Source organism: Hemicordylus capensis, chromosome 3, assembly GCF_027244095.1.
Source record: "Hemicordylus capensis ecotype Gifberg chromosome 3, rHemCap1.1.pri, whole genome shotgun sequence".
In the NCBI taxonomy this organism is placed as follows: domain Eukaryota; kingdom Metazoa; phylum Chordata; class Lepidosauria; order Squamata; family Cordylidae; genus Hemicordylus; species Hemicordylus capensis.
This window is the reverse complement of record NC_069659.1, coordinates 29622991-29644289: the sequence shown is the minus strand read 5'-3', so window position 1 is coordinate 29644289 and position 21299 is coordinate 29622991. Positions and strand designations below refer to the sequence as shown.

Genomic DNA, 21299 nt, shown 5'->3' with positions numbered 1-21299 from the left:
TGGTTTTTTAACCCATGGGGTACAGGGTTCTGTTGTTTCTGAGGTATTCTGAGCGTGGATTCTATGATAGCAAATGAGATTTTCAATGAGACACCATGAATCCACTCTAATTTGCTATCATAGAATCCACACTCAGAATACCTCAGAAACAACAGAACCCTGTACCCCATGGGTTAGAAACCCATGGGGGGTGGTTGGCACCCTATGTGCACTACACCACCACTCGCTCTGGGCCACCCTAGCACCCCCCAAGTGCACTTATGGGGCTGCTGAAAGCTCCATTATAACTTATTAAGAGGAAAAACCTTAAAGACGCGTAAACTTCAACAATTCATCAAAAATCAGCCCTCTGCCCAAATCCTTTGAAAAAATTCAGGTAGCGTCCTTGCCCCTACCAGGCACTACCACCAACCCCACACCGCTCTAGGCCACCCCTTTCCCCCCAACATGAAGCAATACACCCTTCATTATACCTAATGGGGGGAAACCTTCAGAACTTCAGAAATTCACCAAAAATCAGCCCTCTGCCCAATCACTCTGCAATTGGGGTGGTAGCCTCCACCCATTAGCACTACCACCCCACCCCAATCTTTTGGCCCAGATCCCACATTATGCCCCCGATCTGCCCCAAGGACACTACAAAAATTCACCAAAAATCAGCCCTTTGCCCAATCCCCCTGAAATTTGGGTGGAAGCCTCCACCCATTGGGCAATACCACCACACCCCACTATTTTGCCCCTTGAACCCATTTTTAAATCCAAATCAATTGAGATTCTGATTCAGATAAATTCGGATCCGAATTGAATCAGGGGTGATTCGGATGGGCAATATTCGGATACAAAAAAGAACAGGGGTGTTTTGGTTCGGATCCGAATCAAAACACCAAAAATCCCAATTGCACACCCCTATCACACTCGTACAGATCCTTGTTGGTTAGTTCATAAAATATGGCCCTCATTCAACTTACCATGCCCGTCCCATCCTCATTGGGATTGGCGGGGGTGTCGGGGAAATTCCTATTGTGGTAATTGATATCTGATCTCCCCTACACAGTAGCAATGCACACAGAGGCAAGTGGTCAGAGAAAAAACAATACATACAGCTCTTTATTCAACTTTTAATTGTGTTTGTTTCATCTCAACAAACCCACTCGAAAACAGACACACAGTTTTATAAGCAGGGAGAGCTCTTATGGTTCAGGAACAACAGAAAAATCTTACATCATTAAGTGCGGATTCATCACCACTACCTTGTTGGTCCTCTACCTTTGTCTGAAGCCCACATATGGAGCTAGAGCTACAGCGATCACTCCATGGGCCAAAATCACCTGATTTATATGAGTTGCCTGTCAGAACTTGTCCACCTTGACAGATGAACCGGACATTGACAGCTGCTTTATTATCATGACCAAACCCTCGGCGTTTGTCCACTCTCAGAGTGAAGGAGATTAAGTTCCTTTTGGGACAATACTTAGCCTCTGTCCATTCTCCCCACCTGCCAAAGAAGACAACGATTATAATATTCTGAGAAATATATGAATTATATTAAACAATATACGTACTGTACAAATAACATCCCACAGGTCTCAAATGGTATTGTCAGTAATATGAATATTGCAGTTTTGAAATCTTGCATAAGGGACAGTAGAACATGTCGACCCATACATCAGTCAAAATGGGCACAGAACTGGTTTTGCCATTTTGGTTTGAATTTGAACCGGATTTGAATCAACCTGGCCCATTCTGGTTCCCTGTCCAGCCAAACAGTTTGAACACAAAACAAGGCTGAATCATTTCACGGGCCAGTTTGGGTATATACTTGCAAAAGGCAACACCTAGCTTAAGGAGGGTGGTGGGTGGAAGAAAAGGTAGTTGCAGACCCGTGAGCTATTGACAGCCACTGTCTGTCTATTATGCAACTCTGTCTTTGTAATGCTTGCATTTTCACAAGTGCACTCTTACACAAGTGCACACACTTTCTGTTAAAAGGGAGGCAGATTGGACGGTGTCCAACCTAAGGGGCGGGAGGGGTGGGGGGCTGTAGGCAAACAGGGTAAAATGGAGAGAGAACTCTCCCATTCTTAATTCTCAATTTCTGAAAACTGAAGTTCTTACATGAGCCTCGGAGGGGGATTAAGGAAGGCATTTCCCCTCTACATTGAGCCAATCCTATTGAATTCAATGGGGCTTACTTCCAGGTGTGGGTATAAGCTTGCAGATTTGCCCCCACCCGCAGGAAAGGTCTTGGGGCCACCCATGTACAAACTCTGAATAGTGGAGGTTATACCTTCAACGGTTATGCCCATTAGCCAATTATCGCTTTATTGTCCCTTTACCCATTTCATAGCACATGGTAAGGTTTTTCTTGCAATCAGAGATTCCTGGGTAAGAAAAGTTTAACCCAGGAATCTCTAGTTATCTGGGACAGGGAATCCCAACCTGTGGTACTCCAGATGTTGCTGAACCACAACTCTCATCATTCCCAGCCACTATAAATTGTAGCTGGGGATGATAGGAGTTGTAGTCCAGCACCATCTGGAGTACCACGGATTGGGAACCCCTGGTCTGGGACAGCGGGAGTCCTCCACCTTGTTAGTGCAGGCCACTACTGCTCTTATGAGATCTCTCAGGAGCATGATAGGTCAGTTCCTAACACATTCATACACACCCATGACATATCTATTGATCTTAGTGGTGCTTCAAAAAACCTAGTTGCTCACCTAAGGTGTTAGCAATAAACTCCGAGCTATAGATAAAAGCCTGGCTCCCTTCAGCTTTCTACATTACACTTGGAGTTTCTCAGTCCCTCTTGGTCCCTTTCCCCCTCAGAATTGGGATCCTGTAAGCTACTGTCAGTGTTACCACATTAGTAATAGGAGGTAAAGGATCAGAAATGTTGCTGCCATCCAGGATCTTAGACAGATCAGGGACGATCCAGGAGTGCACCAATACCTCCACACCTTTTATAAATCAGTGGATCCAAATTCCTATAGACAATAGCAGTACATTCTATAGGTATTTTGGAAGCCACTCATCCACAACCCCAGATGGCCCTGAAGCCCACAATAAAAACAAACCCTATAAAAAGCCTTTCAACTCCTGTCCAGCAGAATGGCGACAGGGCAACAACATTCTGCCCGGCTAATTATTGAATTTTGGACAAGTGCACACACTTCCCTTAAAAGGAAGGTAGAACATTGCATAGTATGTCAGCCAGAGAGCGCTCAGAAGGATTCAGACAGATTCTGTCTGTCAATCCAGCAACAGTGAAAGCAACCCAGCCCCTTCCACAGTTCAAGCAGGAAAGTCAAAGGGGAAAAGGAAACAAACAGTCACTCACGGTCCAGTTTTTGACTCAATGACTTCACCATTAGTGCAGTAAAGGCGAATGCCATTCAGAGCTGTATCATCACGCAATATACCCTGGCGTTCCTGTACCTGGTGGTGAAGAGAAGGAGTGATGATAACACTGATGCTGCACTCTACTGCTGCCCACATTTTGTAAAATTACAGCACAATCTTTTCAGTGGAAATTAGCCGTTCACACTGGTTCCCTCCTGCTGGAACTGGACAGCATCGTACTGGTCCAGTCAGATCAACGATGAGCAGCTTCAGCACTAGTCCTTGACTACTAGTGCAGAACAATTCCTAGCCAAGCTTGGGGATTTGCATTCACATCCAAGTCAGCCAACAGCAACTTGTACATCCAGCCAGTCCCAGGGACCCAGATGGGCAAGCCATAGAAGAAATTCAGTCGTGTTATAGGCAACCCCCACCTTGCAGGCCTTAACTGGCCTCTTCTAGCAATGAAGCTCCCAACCGGATTCAAGTTATTCCTACACTAACAGCTTTGTCTGAATTCATTCATTGTTTGTTTGATTGATTGATTTCTATACCGCCCTTCCAAAAATGGCTCAGGGCGGTTTACACAGAGAATTAACAAATAAATAAGATGGATCCCTCTCCCCAAAGGGCTCACAATATAAAGAGAAACATAAGATAGCCACCAGCAACAGTCACTGGAGGTACTGTGCTGGGAGTGGATAGGGCCAGTAACTCTCCCCCTACTAAATAATGAGAATCACCTCGTTAAAAGGTGTCTCTTTGCCAAGTTAGCAGGGTTAGGGTCCTTTGCTCGTCCTTTGCTCTCAGATGCATAATTTGGGCTCCCTGATTTAATGTGCTGCTGACTTAGATGGATGTTCTACAATATTTCTAACTTTACCCAATGTTCAGCCTGTATCTTTGTGTAAAAAGCCAAATCCTACAAAGACACGATGAATCTTCAGTGACTCTCCCTCAAAGAGAAACCAGAATCCAAGGAGCACAGCAAACCTCTAAGACTTCTCAGTGCTCCAGGAAGTGATTCAATCATGGTAATGCAACACTGTCACCTTCCTCCATACTTGTGCTGACATCTGCTTTCCTGTCCTCATCAAAACGGATCCCACCACCATCATCATTTTCTTGCCTTCTCTCATTCCTTTCGATGATTCCTTTATGTACTACTGTTTCTTCACCTTTGCCTTTCGGGGTTCTAAAGCAGTTGTCTGGGAAATGTTCAAAAGAGAGGATGGAAGTAGTGGCAAAACCCTCATTGGACAAGGGGGCAGGGGGACAAAGGTCCTTGGGTTTCTGGGGTGCGGGGGGGGTTCCATGGTGCCCCCTCCCCTGGGGCACTGCCTTGCCAACTAGTGAACAAAACACTCATTGGCTGGGAGCAAGAGGAACAGCCCTTTCCCCACTCCATTCCAGCTGGCAAGTGAAGGGCCATCCAGACCCTCTCCAAGGTGCTGGCCACTCCCCGTGCATCAGCATCACATGCATCGACTCATTTCTTCTTTCCTTTCTCTTCCTCATTCAGAGGAAAGGAGAGGAAGAAAGGCAGCACCCAGCTGTCATTGATGCACCAGCTGGGACGGAGTGGGGAGGAGATGCAGGATCACTTCTGGATGCTGGCCATGCCTCCTGGATCTGATGACAGATTCAAGGGATGTGGCCAGTATGCATGCACAGTGGTGGGGGAGGGGAGCTCTGTAGTCTGTCCCCCGACTAGCATTGGGGTCTCTCCACCCCTGGATGGGGGAAATTGCTGATTGGGACAGCTCCCCGGCATCAAGGTGTCTCCATGGAGGGAGCTCCAAAAGTAGGGAGACTTTTACCTTGAGTGCGAATCCACGAGCATAACCTTCAGGGCACAATTCGATGGCACCCCAATTTCCCCTTGGTCCTCCATTTTCCACTGTTAGGGTGTTCTCATAATTTCGGGCTGCTGTAGCCTCCAGGCAGCAGGAGAGCACCAAGAAGTACAAAATGCTGACCAAGAGAGCCATGGAAGATGCTCTGCTTTGGATCTACCTGCAAAAAACATAGTAGATGAATAACAGGTCTGAGAAGGGACAGTTTGGAAGTTTGGTGGGTGTCCCCCAGCCACACTTACATTAGTTCTGCTTTTTAGAAACATGCTTACATTGGGTTAATTCTATACATTGTCTATCTGGCTTTTTGGACCATAGTTTGAGTCCCACCAGCAGCTAAAGGTTGCTGGCAATGTGGATTGGGTCCTTTTCAATGCCACAGCAAAGCACAACTAGAAAATATTCTGAAGACAGTGGGAGGGACGGGGCTATGGTGAGTGACTTTTTCCTTACCATACATAAAGATTACACTTGGCAAAAATGGGGGGAATCCAGTAATGGAATGTGGGGTGTTATCTGGAGCAGGAATTCCTCAAGGAGAGCACCAATACTCCTAGGGGTACTAGAAGAGCTCCAAGTGAGAGCCCTCCTGCAGCTATGCAATTTGTTCCTCTATAAGGATTGCTGGCTTGAAGCCAATCATTCTCAGTGATGTCCCTGGTGCCAAAGGGGGGAAAGGAGGAGTAAAGATCTCCTCTTCTTCTTCTGAATGGCTGGCTGGAAGGGGGTATATACATATGATAAATAATTTCTTAAAATGTATTTACACACACGCGCGCACACACACACACACACACACGAGATTCAGATGTAAAACAAAACTGGAGTTAAGCGGGGCAGAGGTTGGAACTCCAGTACATCTGAATTCTGGAAACCGCGGTTTTGCGGCAAAAGCAACCTCTGGTTTGCCTCGCCAAACTCCAATCTGAACCTTAGGTTTGCACAAAGGTTCACCACCGAGACTTCTGGTTTGATCGGTTACTTCCGATCCCTGATGCTTCCATAATTAACTTTGATTGCTGATTTTCACACCAAATCATGAAAGTGGTGGTGAAAATGTGCCTGGGATCAAGCCTGCTCCATACCCGCGGCACATCTCACTGGCCACTTCTCCAGTCACCAGCCCCGCCTCTCCTCTCGCCTATCCAGCTATGGACTTACTTGGAAACAAGCACACCGCCGCATCCCATCCCAGACTTGTCAGCCTATCAAGAGGCAGTCACACAGGGGGATTCCCTCTTCCCATTATGTCCCTTGCCCCCTCACCTAGCAAGCAGGAAAGAAAGGGGATGGGATATCAGGACGGACTCTGGGTGCTTTGCTCCCTAAGAAGGAAGAAGCAACAAGGATGTATGTTCACAAGCACAAACACTCCAGTTGGCAACATAAGAGAACTTCTTCTTCACAATAAGCCCCACCACCTGTTAAGATCATCTGGAGAGGTTCGTCTGCAGTTGCCACAAACCCATCTGGCAGCTACTCGGGGATGGGCCTTCTCCATCGCTGCCCCGGGCTTTGGAATGCACTCCCTGTGGAAATAAGAGCCTCCCCATCTCTGGCAACTTTTCAAAAGGCACTAAAGACACATCTACTGTATTCACCCAAGCTTTTAATTAGATTCATGGTTTTAAATGTATAATGTTGATTTAAATTGTTTTAATGTTAATGATATTAATGTTTAGATGATTTTGATTGTTCAATCAATTTAGTTTTGATTTTAATTGTTAATTGATTTTAATTGTGTTTGTTTTGATGTAGAACACCCTGAGCCATTTTTGGAAGGGCAGTATATAAATCAAACAAGTAAATCAAATAAATATGCAAGGCACCCCATCACAGCACTAGGGGGAGAATATTTGGCCGGGGGGGCAGGGTGTGGGGTTGGGTATAAAATGCTGCCCCATTCAGGGATTCTTGAGCAGCCAAGTTCTATTTCCCCCCCCCAGCACAGAATTGTTGGGAAAGGGGGGCCCAGCCCTTTCCCCTTTGTGGGTTTCTGGTCCCTAGGCTTACTCATGAGCATGGCTAGTCACCAGGGTCAGCAGTACTCCAATCAAAGGAGCTTTTCTCCATCTGTGTGATAGCAATGGATGCTGACCCAGAGCAGCCCAGGCTCGCTCAAGAGAGTGCCAGGCCGTGGGGACACCCCCTCACAACTCATGAGAAGAACCATCAGAGCAGAGGAGAGAGAACTGATGAGCAACATATCTCTAATAATTTGAGGAAATGAAACATCCCCTTCCTCACAGACAGCTCTCTCATGTGAGTGACAGGCCATTGGGGCTCTATATCGAGCCAGGTTGCTCTGTGGAGGAAAGCCACAGGTACGGGTATCCTGGCAACTATTCTTGCTGTCTTTCCCACTGTCACCAATTAGCTGCCAAAGGGTGACTCCTGCCAGTCAGCCTGCCCATGTGGACACGTGCATCCTTGCTTGTGCCCTGAAACAATGACCCTGCTCTCCTGGAGTCACTGGCAATCAGAGATCCCCTCTCCACCGATTCCCCGCAGTGGCAAATCTGCATATGGTGCAACAGAATCCGGGAATTTTAAATGGGGTTAAAGATCCATTCAAGTACTGAGTGTTCCTCCCACATGGAGTGTCCAAATCTCCTTTGGGTGTGTACAAGGCTTCATGGAGGGTGGGTGGGTTGCAGCAACCCTGTGCCATTTTTTTTTACCATAGACAGTTGGGGGGGCACAAAAACAGGGGGGGCCTTTGGGGGATTAGCTTGACTGATGAGCCTGCAATCCAAAGGGAGACCAAGGGCTCAACTCCGTGGTCCTCCCAAGTAGACTGGCTTTCCCACCCCCGACCACCCCCCTGCCAAAATCATGCTTTTGCAAGACTGTTTGGGTGCATGGCACTAGGGATGTGGAAACATGTTCAATGTTGGACATGTTTCCCCCGCCGCTTTCAACAATCCCCTCCAAAGTGGGTATGTAGTAAGTGTGTGTGTGTGTGTGTGTGTGTAATATTAGCAAACCCACCCACACCGGACTGGACCGAAACGGGGGGGGGGGGGTTCGAGGAGGTTCCAATCCGTTTCAGTCTGGTCCAGACTCGAACTGAAATGGACCAGCTGGTTCCGTGCACTCCCCTACAGGCCCTGCATGGGGGGAGCAGCAGTACCATCATTGTCAAAAGAAGCACTGGCATGGCATGGCATTTGAAGGGATTTAAATGCCCTTTCCATGTCAAGGGTGGGCAGAGTGCTCCAAAAATCCACGATTGTGCTCAGCATGCCCCCTTTGAGAACATGGCCAATCATGGCCACTCCGCTGACATGCTGATGCTTTGCCCACAGTCGGGCCATGGAGCTTGCTTGGATAGGCCTGGGGAAATGAGCAGAAGGGAGGGGCTCCCTTGGCGGGTCACCATTTGATGAATATTTGCAGCACAATTCACAGTATACAATTGAAACCGTGGCTTCACGGTTGCATGTTACATCTGAATCTGGCCTAAATCTCTATGAGGTACCTGAACGGAAGGTCTGTGTCAGAAGGGGTACATTGGTTTTAAAAGGCTCTAAACCCCCAGTCTAGAGGGGTCTGTAGGGTCAAGCCCTATTTGGGGAGGAAAAGAGAAGCTGGGTCTTTGCCAGGCATGGTCTCTCCCAGCAGGTGAGTCACCATAACATGGAAAACCAAAATTTGAGGCAAGATAGGCAAACTGAAGCCAATCGCAAAAAATCAGGGGAAACTTTCAGGAATTGTGGCCCTTCCTCCTCTTGTGCCTCTCCCCAAACACTTTTAGGAAGAACAGTTTGGCTGGACTTTTTTGTTTTCTTTGCCTCATTTTTGTTTGGCAAGAACTGGTCAGCCCAGTTGGGGCTCCGTAAGGACAAAGGCTGTAGCTCAGTGATAGAGCATCTGCTTTGTATGCAGACAAACCCCAGTTCAGTCAAGGGCATCTCCATTGCGAGCTGGAAGCCCTGGAGAACTGCTGCCCATCATGAAGCCCTGGAGAATTGCTGCCCATCAAGGTAGACAATACTGAGCTACATGGACCGATGGTCTAGCTCAGTATATAAAGCATCTTCCAATTTTTCCCTCCAGACCTGACAGGGACGGAGACTCCTCCACCCTTCCCCCCTTGCTAAGCTCCTGGGAACAGAGCAGTGCAATTCTACTTACAGTCTCAGCACTGCCAGCTCTCCTACAGGAAGAATGAGAGAGACCCTGGGCAGAGCACGGAAATATGAATGTGGGCAGGGCAGGGAACAGAGGGCAGGGCAGTGAAAGGCAGTGAAGGGCAGGGCTTGGCTGTCCTGAGCAGCACCCGCCATGCTCTGCTGCTCCATCATTCAGTAAGCAGAGAAAAGGCTATGGAGTCAGCATTCCTTTTGTGCCTACCTTACCTCACCTCTTCAAAGGTGTGTCCAAAGCAGGAAGCCCATTAGCCTGTGAATGTGAAAAGGGTGTCCTTAGGAAAGGCTGGGGCATCATTTCAGGTTTTGCATGAGGAACATAGCAAGCTGCCATATACCAAGCCAAATCAATGGTCCACCTAGTTTAGTATTTTCTACACCAGTGATCTTCACTATTGTTCAAACTGGGGTCATTTTGGCAATCAACTTCCAATGAGAGAGTGGTTTCCCATGGTGGTTGCCTCCACACAATCCTGTTTTTTTCAGTGCTAGGAGGGGCCCTTTTTTCAGTGCTTGGACAATCTATTGGGCCTCCTGCAGTGGTGGAGATCAGCAGAAAAGAGCCAGCAGGGGCCTACATAAACAACAAAATAATGGGCCAGGTGCCTGATGGAAGAAAATGGCTTTTGCTTGACACCTCAATGTATATGGAGGCCTTCACCCCTCCCACATCTCAGTTTGTGCCACACCATGAGTACAGCAGCTGCTCACATTAGAGCAGCCACCACGCTTGGAGCGGCCACTCCCAACAATGATTGGCCCAGATGATGACCTGCCAAGGTTCAAAGTCAGGTTACATAAGAACAGCCTGGCTGGATCAGGCCCAAGGCCCATCTAGTCCAGCATCCCGTTTCATACAGTGGCCCTCCAGATGGCACTGGGAACCTACAGGCAGGAGTTGCAGGCATGCTCTCTCTCCTGCTGTTACTCCCCTGCAACTGGTATTCAGAGGCATCCTGCCTCGGAGGCTGGAGGTGACCTATAGCCCTCTGACTAGTAGCCGTTGATAGAGCTCTCCTCCATGAAGTTATCCAAACTGCTCTTAAAGCCATTCCAATCACCATCATTTTGTATAAGGGCGTTATAATATTAGCAGTTTCATTTTCAATCCCCTTCCTAATGATCCCTAGCATGGAATTGGCTTTTTTCACAGCTGCCGCACATTGAGTTGACATTTTCAATGAGCTGTCCACCACAACCCCAAGATCCCTCTCCTGGTCAGTCACTGACAACTCAGATCCCATCAGCGTATACTTGAAATTGGGATTCTTCATCCCAACGTGCATCTACACTTGCCAGCACGGAAACGCATTTGCCATTTTGTTGTCCACTCACACAATTTGGATAGATCCTTTTGGAGCTCCTCACAATCTGTTTTGGATTTCACTACCCAAAAGAGTTTGGTGTCATCTGCAGATCTGGCCACCTCACTACTTACCCCAACTTAAGGGTTAGGTGGGTGAGCAGTGCCTGGGCTAAGCTGCTCATGAGGGCAGCCTCAATATCTTGCTAAACCCTCAGTTAAAAACATGATCTATTATACCCCGTTTAAGAAGTTAAAAAATAATAAAACTTTCTGTTCAGTGTTCTGCAACTCTGTCTTCCAGGTCAGGATCAGCCACAATGAGTCTAAGTGCCCTGTGGCATTTCATCCACCATCCCCATGTAATATTGCCTAATGTACTATTATATTTGACAATATTGTTATTATATAATAATTCTATAATGATAGTGGCTGTCGATATCTGTAGCATCCATGTCCACCACAGAGGCAGCTTTATATCAAAAGTGCTTGGGATCAAAAAAACTTGCAATGAGATGGTAACAGATGCTTCCAATAACTTGTAATGGCATGTCACCAACAGGCTATAGTAGACACCGTCCTTGGGCACCAGTCCCCTGACCCTACTTGGATTTATGAGCATCCCAGTGGTTATACGTCACCCTCAATCATTTACGCCCATTATTCTACATCATTCTTGTTGCCTCACAGGGATCTATAGTCTTCTTCTCCCTTCGCAGCTCTCCAGCTTTGCCCCATCTGCCTTTGGAGGGCAAAGAGTCTCTCCTCCTCATGGATCTGGGAAGGCTGTGAGCAGGAGGAGCGGGGCGGTGAAATGTGATTTCCCATCCCAATAGCCTGCTACAGATCTCAGAACATGTGTTCAAAGATTGAAGATAAGTGGATCTGAGAAGAACAAATCAGATGTTAAGGTTTACTTATTTTTATTGAGAACAAAACCTGGAAAACATATAAAGTGTCCTCAAATGTGCCTGTTCTAATTATTCAAGTAAATGCTTATCTTTTATTTTATAACATCATGTCAAACCCTACCGAACCTAAAGATCTAATCTGCCCTCCAACCTCGCCAAAACAGAATCACACAATAACTGCCCCCAAACCACAACAGTCATTTCCTCAAACAGTCCACCCTCCAAGCTTTCTGCCACTTCTCTCTCACTTCAACCTTCCATGCTCCAAAGGATCCCCCCACCTTCCATCCAGATAAGCCGCAGACCACTCCTGTGGGACTTGGCTGTCCTGGGCAACACCTGTCATGCTCCACTCCTTCATAACTGAACACAGCAGCAGGTGGAAGGCAATGGAATCTCCTTTCTTCTGCACCTGCCACATTCTCATCCCTAGTTGCTTTTAATTGCTGCCTCCCATACCAGGAAGCTGGTTAACTTCCTGGGAAGGACGAGCGCATGAGAAAGGCAAGGGGGTCATTTCAGTATTTTGTATCACAGTGGAGGAGGAGTGCGGGTCTTGAGGTAGCAAGCATGAATTGTCCTCTTTGCTAAGCAAGGTCCACTCTGGTTTGCATTTGAATGGGAGACGACATGTGCGAGTACTGCAAGGTAGTCCCCTTAGGGTATGGGAACACTCCAAGCAGAGCAGCTACATTTATTGATTGATTTGTTTGTTTATTTGTTTATTACTTACTTAATTAATTAATTACATACATTCATACTTACTTAAGTATTTACTTACTTACATACTTGCTTACTTACTCTGAGCAGAGCATCTATATTTATATTTATTACTTACTTTATTTATATTTATTACTTACTTACTTATGTACTTACTTGCATACTTACTTACATTTCTGTACCTCCCCTTTCAAAAAGTGGTCAATTAAATTAAAGTCAATTAAAACATTGAGATATATTTTTTTTGCATATACTTTTTATTCAATTTTCACAACATCAAAAGACAAACACATATAGTGCAAACACTCACAAACTCAAAGAGAAGCGTCTTGCTCGGTCAGCGTCGGAACCGGAAATCCAAAACATTGAGATATTGACATTGCATGCAGAAGGTTCCAAGTTCCCTCCCTGGCATCTCCTTGATAGAGCTGAGGGAGACTCCTGCCTGCAACCTTGGAGAAGCTGCTTCCAGTCTGTGTAGACAATACTGAGCTAGATGGACCAATGTTTTGACTCAGTAAAAGGCAGCTTCCTATGTTCCTGTGATCTGTGCTGCAAAACATCTCTACTCCATAGACTAAATAGTCCTTCTCTCTTCTCACTCAATCCAGCTCTACATCTGTGGGAGGAGAAGGAACTAGGGATCTATTAGAATTTTCACCAAACTAACTGGTTTGAATCCCCGCAGGTATGTTTCCCAGACTACGGGAAACACCTATATCAGGCAGCAGCGATATAAGAAGATGCTGAAAGGCATCACCTTATACTGCATGGGAGATGGAAATTGTAAACCCTTCCTGTATTCTACCAAAGAAAAACACATGGCTCTGTAGTCTCCAGGAGTCAACACCAACTCAATGGCACCACCACAACAGGAAGTTCCCAGAATCCTTGGTAGGGAAACAGGGACAGTTAAACTGATACCAAACTGATATTAATCTGTGGTGCAGAGTTACCCTCAGAGCAGTAGAATTGCTTAACGAAATCCTCAGAGACATTCAGATTTCTGTGGTGTCAAACATGGTGTCAGAATGAGCTCCAAATCTGAAGTGTTTCAGAATGGGATTTCTCTTAGAAATCTCTCTCTATGCTCCTGATATTGAGATCGGTATGTAATTCATAATTCTTTAGGAATTTGTCTCAGTCTTTCAACTAAAAAAGCTGAGGACATAGTTTGAAACTGAAGTTCAGTGAATGCAATTCTTCATGGCACAAAAGAGAGACCTTGTAAAGAATGAGCACATTCATGATTAACCTTTAATAAGAAATACAATTTCTTATACACTGGACAAGTATACTGATACCTCCCACTTGCCTACAAGTTCTCTGGTTCTCTATTCATAACATTTCCAACTCTTTTTAAAATGTATATAAGATACTGGCAAACATCCTGATTAAGAAAGTGCATGTGCAGCAGAGGAAGGATGTGTGCATTTCCTGGGTACCAGAGTCAAGCAGTGGGGGCACTTGAGCCAAGGAGGCAACTTTCTTTTTTCTTTTCCTTTCTCCACTGGAAAAGCAACTTGGAATTGCTTCCAGGAAGCACAATGTGTATTTGCCTGTTTGGAAATTAAGGCATGATCTCTATTAAGATCTTCAGGTAATGAATGATTTGTACACAAAACTCTCCTTGTGGAACAAACAAGCTGTTTCCAATCCAATGGGTAAGCAAGTTCCTGCTTCTCGGTACCTGAAAGAATGAGGCATCAGAATCATATGGAGTAATCTTGTAGTCAGCAACTGGTAGCCTTGGAGCTACCAAGCATGGCCTCCCTTCAGATCCACCAGGTGCCAGCCCCATATGCAAAAGATGGGAATGGTGGCTATAGGAGCTGAAAGCAGGGCGTTTCGGGATTATCCAGTGGATAATGAGACTTTGACCCTCTTCTGACCACTCCCTTGTCCTAGTGGTTCTGAAAACTTAGTTGCTAACCTAAAGAGTTAACTATGAACCCAAAATGACAGGTGTCAGTAAGTCAATATATTTATTGGCCCTATCCACCCCCAGCACAGTACCTCCAGTGACTGTTGCTGGTGTCTGTCTTATGTTTCTCTTTATATTGTGAGGCCTTTGGAGACAGGGATCCATCTTATTTATTTGTTATTTCTCTGTGTAAACTGCCTTGAGCTGTTTTTGGAAGGGTGGGATAGAAAATGAATAATATAATATAATATAATATAATATAATATGCCTTCTCAATCCAGAATTTTTACTCGAGGCACAAATGACAGGCTCAAACTATCATACTTCAGACACATTACGCAAAAACCCAGCTCCCTTGAGAAGTCCATAATCCTGGGAAAAGTTGAAGGAAAGAGAAGAAGAGGACAACCAGCAGCAAGGTGGATGGACTCGATTACGACAGCAATGAATGCACCACTGAGAGACCTTAAAGGCCAAGTTGAAGACAGATCATCCTGGAGAGAATCTATCTTCGTGGTCACTAAGAGTAGACACCGACTTGATGGCACTTAATCAAATCAATAAGCTTTCAAAGAAACAATTTAAAAATACATACATATTCCAAAACAGAAAATAAGCTAAAATATTTTCAAATTAAAAGATCTCCTTTACATTTTACTGCAATATATTCCAAACATGCAATATGGATAGACTTAGCCACTTTTGCAAACAAAGCAGTTTGGTATGTAATGTCTGGAAGAACATCAGCCAGGAAATAACAGATTTTCTCCTTAGCACCTTTCCCCCAAATTAAATATAGGATTTGTCTTAGAAATCTCTCCCTACGGTCCTGATAGAGAGATCAATACAATACATAGTGCTTTATGTCTGCAACTTTGTAAGGACCACAAAGACAAAATATTAATTCTTTAGACATTTGTTTCAGTCTTCCATCTAAGAAAGCTGAGGGCATAGTTTGGAACTGAAGTTCTGTGAATGCTATTCTTCATGGCGCAAAAGAGAGACCTTGTAAATAATGAGCACATTCATCATTAACCTTGAGGCTTTTCTCATGATCATTGAGGAGGAGAAATCACTGAGGGGGTCTGTGGGGAGAGCAGGCTTAGTGTCATATTGTCCATTGCCTCGGGTAACAAAGTATCTTGACCTGCCCCTGTCTTGATTATCCTTTCATGTATTTAATCTCACACTGAAAATAGTTCATTTGGACTTTGCTCCATCCCCCACGGAAATATGCCATGTTCCCATTCTGCTTCTCTTGAACCTTGCACATTTACAGGTGGAGTCTCTTTACCTCTCTCTTTTGTCTCTTTGTTTACATTAGGTTTAAGGCCTTGTGTTGTTGTGTTGGAAACTTGGAACCACCCAGCACTGGGATACTTAAAACCATACATAGGAAGCTGCCATATACTGAGACAGACCACTGGCCTATCTAGCTCAACATATTCTTCACAGACTGGTAGCAGCTTCTCCAAGGTTGCAGGCAGGAATCTCTCTCACCCCTATCTTGGAGAAGCCAGTGTGGGAACCTGGAACCTTCTGCCCTTCCCAGAGTGCTTCCATCACCTGAGGGGAATATCTTACAGTGCTCACACTTCTAGTCTTCCATTCATAAGCAACCAGGGTGGACCCTGCTTAGCGAAGGGGACAAGTCATGCTTGCTACCACAAGACCAGCTCTGCTCTACAGAATGCACAGATGTCTGTATGACCGTACATGTTTTTGTGTGAATGGCTTGAACTGTGTTCATTTTTAAAGTGAACCTGGATACAGGCCACTTCAGATAGGCAGTGTACTACTGTACCTGTGTCCAACATAGCATGTAAATAACTGTCACAGTGTTCGGATCTGTATCTATGAGCACTGTACACTCATTGTATGTATGTTGAACATAATGTCTGGATAGGGCTTCTGACTGAAGTCCAACCTAGATGTAAGATGGGGAAAGTCTGTGGTTGGTTCACTTGCTCATTTGTTTTTTCTTTTTGTTTCTTTTGAATTGCATCCACAGAGTGGGGCAGTTTTTTAGGAGCCAATACTAACTACACCTGACAAAATGATTTTAAAAAAAACTTCCTTGATGATCTGATGCAGCTCACTTGACCATTATATGCAGAGTCATGGCATTTGTGTCATCGCCTTTAGAATTACTATCATGAGCATCACAGGCATGTCAGAGAGGTAGAAACTATGACTATATCATAGGCAGTGCCAGATTTAGGTGGAGGTTAAGCAAGCAACAGCCTAGTGCCTCACATTATGAGGGGCCCCTGTTACCAAATAAATGACTAAATTTCAAGTTTTTACATAATTGGTTGAAAAATTAAGGAGAAAGGAAAAAAGAGTCTAAAACAGACAGTTTCGTTCTGATGAGATAAAAAATGCTTATATGGCTACACAATTATTTATCATATTGAGTTGATAGATCTGTGCAAGAAAAAAAAAACCTGTAAGGTATACTGGAATTTGTTTAGACAAGGGCCTGGTTTAGACCAAGACCTGCCATCACAGCAACAGGCAGAGCATACAGATGAATGCAGTTGTAACTGTGAGCAGTATGGAAAGTGTGACACAACATGGTGGAATGTCCAACCCGTTTTGTAAGAGGCTTGAGACCAAAACATTTCGGCTTCATAGCTGTCTCAGCGTTTTGGCACCGGCGGGAGTGGTTCTTTAAGGGCAAGGAAGGGTGCACTCACCCCTCCCTCTGCATTTTCCCCTCCAACGCTCCCTTATTTTCAATCCCCTCGGGGCATCAGTGTTCCTCCCTTCCGCCCCGTTGCCTCATCAGCGATAAGTGGCTGGAAGTACAGATCATGCATGCACTCATCATCTGCACGGGGCACACGCACACACGTGACGGGCGCACACATGATCAGTACTTCGGGCCGATGAGGGGAATGGGGTGGCAGGGAAGAATGCTGCCGTCCCGAGGGGATTGAAAATAACGGAGCACCGGTGGGGGAATGCAGTGGAAGGGGTGAGTGCACCCTCCTCCGCCCTTAAAGAACCACCCCCGCCAGCACCGATGTAGTTTTGGGCACATCCCTATGATGTAATGCTATGGGGCCTTTTAAGCTTGACAAGGAGGTGGTTCACAGAGTCAAAAACTGTCTTCTATCCAGGTTTCGGAGCTGTGTGTGCTCCTAATTTTCAGCTGTATTGAAGCAAAGTAGGAGGTAAACCTGGGTAGCTTTTCCACCTACCTAGCTAAAACAGAATCACTTCTGCCCAGGTTTTCCTCCTACCTTGCTTCCACACAGCTGAAGACTGGGAGCACACACAACTCCCAAACCCGGGTAAACACCATTTTTGATTGTGTGAATGACCTCATAGTTTAGGTCCTCAGCATGTTATAACCCAATTTAAGAGGCTCAGTGGGGAAAAGCTTGACTAACAAGCAGAAGGCTGCCAGTTTGAATCCCCACTGGTACTATATTGTGCCGCAGTGATATAGGAAGATGCTGAGAGGCATCATCTCATACTGTGCTGGAGGAGGCAATGGTAAACCCCTCCTGTATTCTACCAAAGAAAACCACAGAGCTCTGTACGCGCCAGGAGTCAAAACCAACTTGACTGCACACTTTACCTTTAATCTTATGGTTAAGGTTGTGAACAAGCATGTTGACAGCAGTGTTTTTAAGAAATCTAGGAACAGTGGGAGGGGAACTCTTGGAGGGGAGGAGAAGAACCTGGGTCTTTGATAGACTGGGCCCTTTCTGATGAAATAATTTGGGTGAAGCTTTTGATGAAGAGGTGTGTTGTTGTGAAAGCCAAGTTGGTAACAATTTGTTAAAGACAGTCTAAGCCAGCGTGGTGTAGTGCTTAGAGTATTGGAGACCCAAGTTCAAAACCCTGTCCAACTCACAGGGTGACTCTGAGCCTGTCAGTTCGATGGGAGCCTAACCTACCTCACAGGGTTGTTGTGAGGATAAACATAACTATGTGCATCGCTCTGTGCTCCTTACAGGAAGATTGGGATATAAATGTCATCAATAGGTAAGTACGTGAGTAAGTACAGTAAGTCAATGAGAAAGGTGCAATGATAAAACAACATAGCAAGACTCGCAGGAATAAGGAGTAGGAGAAGTTCAGAGCCTGTGGGGAGCAAAGCAGGAAAAGGTAAGGCAAGACCAAGAGTGGGCTCACGGAATCATAGCATTGGAGGGTAACTTGCAGGCCATCTAGTCCACCCCTAGTCCACTCCGTGCAAGAAATCCAGAGCTAGAGCATTTCAACTGATAGCATTCCAGCCTTTCCTTGAAGACGACCAGTGAGGGACAACCAACTACTGCCCAGGTAACTGCTTCCACTGTCAAACTGCTCTTGCTTGGAAGTTTCTTCCAAGATTCAACCAAACCCTACCGTCCTGCAACTTAAGCCCATTAGATCCAATTCTGCCTTCTTGAGCAGCAGAGAACAAGCCCTCTTATGTTTTACAGGCTTTCAGATATATGAAAAATGCTATTATGTCCGTTCCCCCACATTGCCTTAGTCTAGGGGTGTGCACAAAATGGGAAAAACTGGTGGCACTGGACTCAAACTGAACCGGGTCTGGCTCAGTTCTGCACACACTGGAGCTGGGCCAGTTTGGCTCTAGTCCAAACTGGTTCAGGCCTGGCTCATGGGTGGGACAAAAAAAAATCTGGGGAGGGGAAATGGCAGACTTACCATCACTATTAGACTCTGGGGGTGTTGTCACAGCCGTAGGGGGCCTCCGGCTGTCCCTATTCCCTCGTTGGCCTCCCCCCCCATCATTTTTGTCCCATTACAGGCCATTTTTGGCCCATTACAGGCATCTCTTGAGTAGCTGCACCCATTTTTAAAGCCATCACAAATGCCCAATGGCCATCTGCATGGCCTGGATCATGACCTGGCCATGCAGATGGCCATTGGGCATGCATGGCAGACTCAAAATTGGCCACCACTACCACAGAAAGGCCCATAATGGGCCCAAGACTCCCCCAAACAGGCCACAAATGGCCCATAACTGGCCAAAAATGACCAGGGGAGGATGGTGGGGGGAGGGGGACAACTGGAGACACACACCCCCACATGACCTCAACAGCATCCCCCACAGCCTGGTAATCACGGTAATTCCACCATTTTTAAAAAACTGGCCCTGGTCAGCATCAGCAGGTTTGGCTCAACTCCGAGCTGAACTGGGCCTGTTCGGGCTTGAGGCCAAACCCTCAAACTGGGCCACTTCAAGAGCAAGCCAGCTCTACCTCGAGCCGGCTTGCACAGCCCTAGCTTAGTCTTCTCTTCTTCTTCACCATTGTGGGAACTGAGCCAAACATGCTCAGTTCCTTCAACCTTTACACGTCAAGGTTCTTTTCTGGCTCCTAACCATTTTCATTGCTCTGCTCTGAACCCATTCTGATTTGTTTACATCCTTCTTCAACTGCAGCACCCAGAGCAAGGCACTGTACTCCCGATAAGGTCTCACTGAAATTCCAGCTTAATTTCTTGCTTGGTTCCTGGTTGCATACGATCATCTTAACCTTAGTTAGAAAGCATGTTTCTAGCAAACTCCTCTTGAATGAAAAATGTTACTTGTGTGATTTTTAATTTGTCTACTTGTCCCTGCATTGTAAATCACACTTCTGTATCATACTCTCTTACAGATTATGGGAAAGGAAAGGAAACCTTTCTGAACACTCATTGCTTTGGCCCAGTGGACTTCCAAGTGTGGTACTTTGCTCACAGGCAAGGGGGGAAATTATCCCATTGAAGTTATCACTGGGGTACAGTGAAGTCAAACCAAGCTTTTTGGTTTTTGGATGTTGAGTGACAAAAAGTTTTAAAGGCTAAGGGAGCCCAGCCCAGTTTTTCATGCATGTGTCATCCCCGAGGATCAGGCCCGATCCCAGCAACACCACAGTGGCAAATTAGCCTATTGAGCCACCCTTTAAAATGAGGTTAAGGGAGCAAGCACTCCTTTAACCTTGTTTCTCTGGTCGTGTGACAACTGTGGCTATGAGCAGCTGGCAGACTGGAGGGGGGGAGGGAGATCCCAATAATGAACTGCACACTTGCGCAGCACATTATCTGAGCACCAGGGGTGGCATGTCCCAGCACCCCGACCCTCAGAGCTACTGCCAGGAATTGCCCATCTGCAGGGAAGGTACGTTTAAGCCACCTTCCCCACAGTCCACTCTGGAGCCCTTCTCTCCAGTCATGAGAAGAGGCTCTTAAATTCTAGTTCCTAAATACCTCAGCCCAGGGAGTTCAATCAATATTACTATGCCAGCAGATACTGCTCTATGCCGACGATGCATTTATATTATCTACAACACTAGTCAGCATGAGAAGAGCTTTGAGAATACTCACGCAATTTTGTGAGAATGAATCTCTTATCATTAATACCCAGAAGTCTAAATTCATGGTATTTTGTAAGAGACTGAAAAACCATACATGGGTAATAAATGGCATCAGAGTTCAACAGATTAAAACATAAATATTGAGGGATTGTTGTTCACTTTGGAGGGTCATGGAAACCGCATTATGAGTATGTGGCAGCAAGTGACCAAAGGAGTGCAAAAAAAAAAATTCTATTCTTAAGGTGGTTATTATATTTAGAGATGGGCCCGGACCGGTCCGGAGGCCATTTAAAAAGCCTCCGGACAGGTCCGGACCTGGGCGGTTTGGTTCGGGTGGGGGGGCTTCTTTAAGAGAGGCGGGAGGGCTTACTTACCCCTCCCGCTGCTTTCCCCCTCTTTCACCGTAATCTCTAGATTAATTGGGGCGGCAGGACAACAGGCGCCCCCCCGCCCCCCCTGCAACTGGATTAGGGGCCAAATCGGCCCAAACTACTGCCGCCGCCGCCACCGACCACCCACCCAACCGCCAAACACAAGGCCCGATTTCGGGCCAAGGTAGCCACGGGGGGCGACCTGATTAGGGGCCAAATCAGCCGAAACTACAGCCGCCGCCGCCGCCGGCCGCCCTCCCAGCTGCCCGAGTCCTCACCATAAGAAGGCCCGCGTTAGTCGGGCCGATCAGGGCCCCACAATTCTAAAAGGAGAGGAGCTCGCAAACAGAGCTCCTCTCTCTGCAAAGTCTCGGCCTGAACTGGGGCTTTAGGCGCAA

General features: G+C 46.2%; 1 protein-coding gene across 1 annotated transcript; it reads right to left on the bottom strand.

Moving 5' to 3' along the window:
* Window positions 1–1197: 1197 nt before the first annotated feature.
* On the bottom strand, window positions 1198–5333 carry LOC128350949 (vitelline membrane outer layer protein 1-like). Its single transcript, XM_053309881.1, has 3 exons — window positions 5163–5333; window positions 3341–3438; window positions 1198–1495 (listed from the first exon to the last, which is right to left on the bottom strand). The coding sequence occupies exons 1-3, from the start codon at window positions 5331–5333 to the stop codon at window positions 1198–1200; spliced, it is 567 nt and encodes a 188-aa protein (XP_053165856.1).
* Between the last annotated feature and the right edge of the window lie 15966 nt (window positions 5334–21299).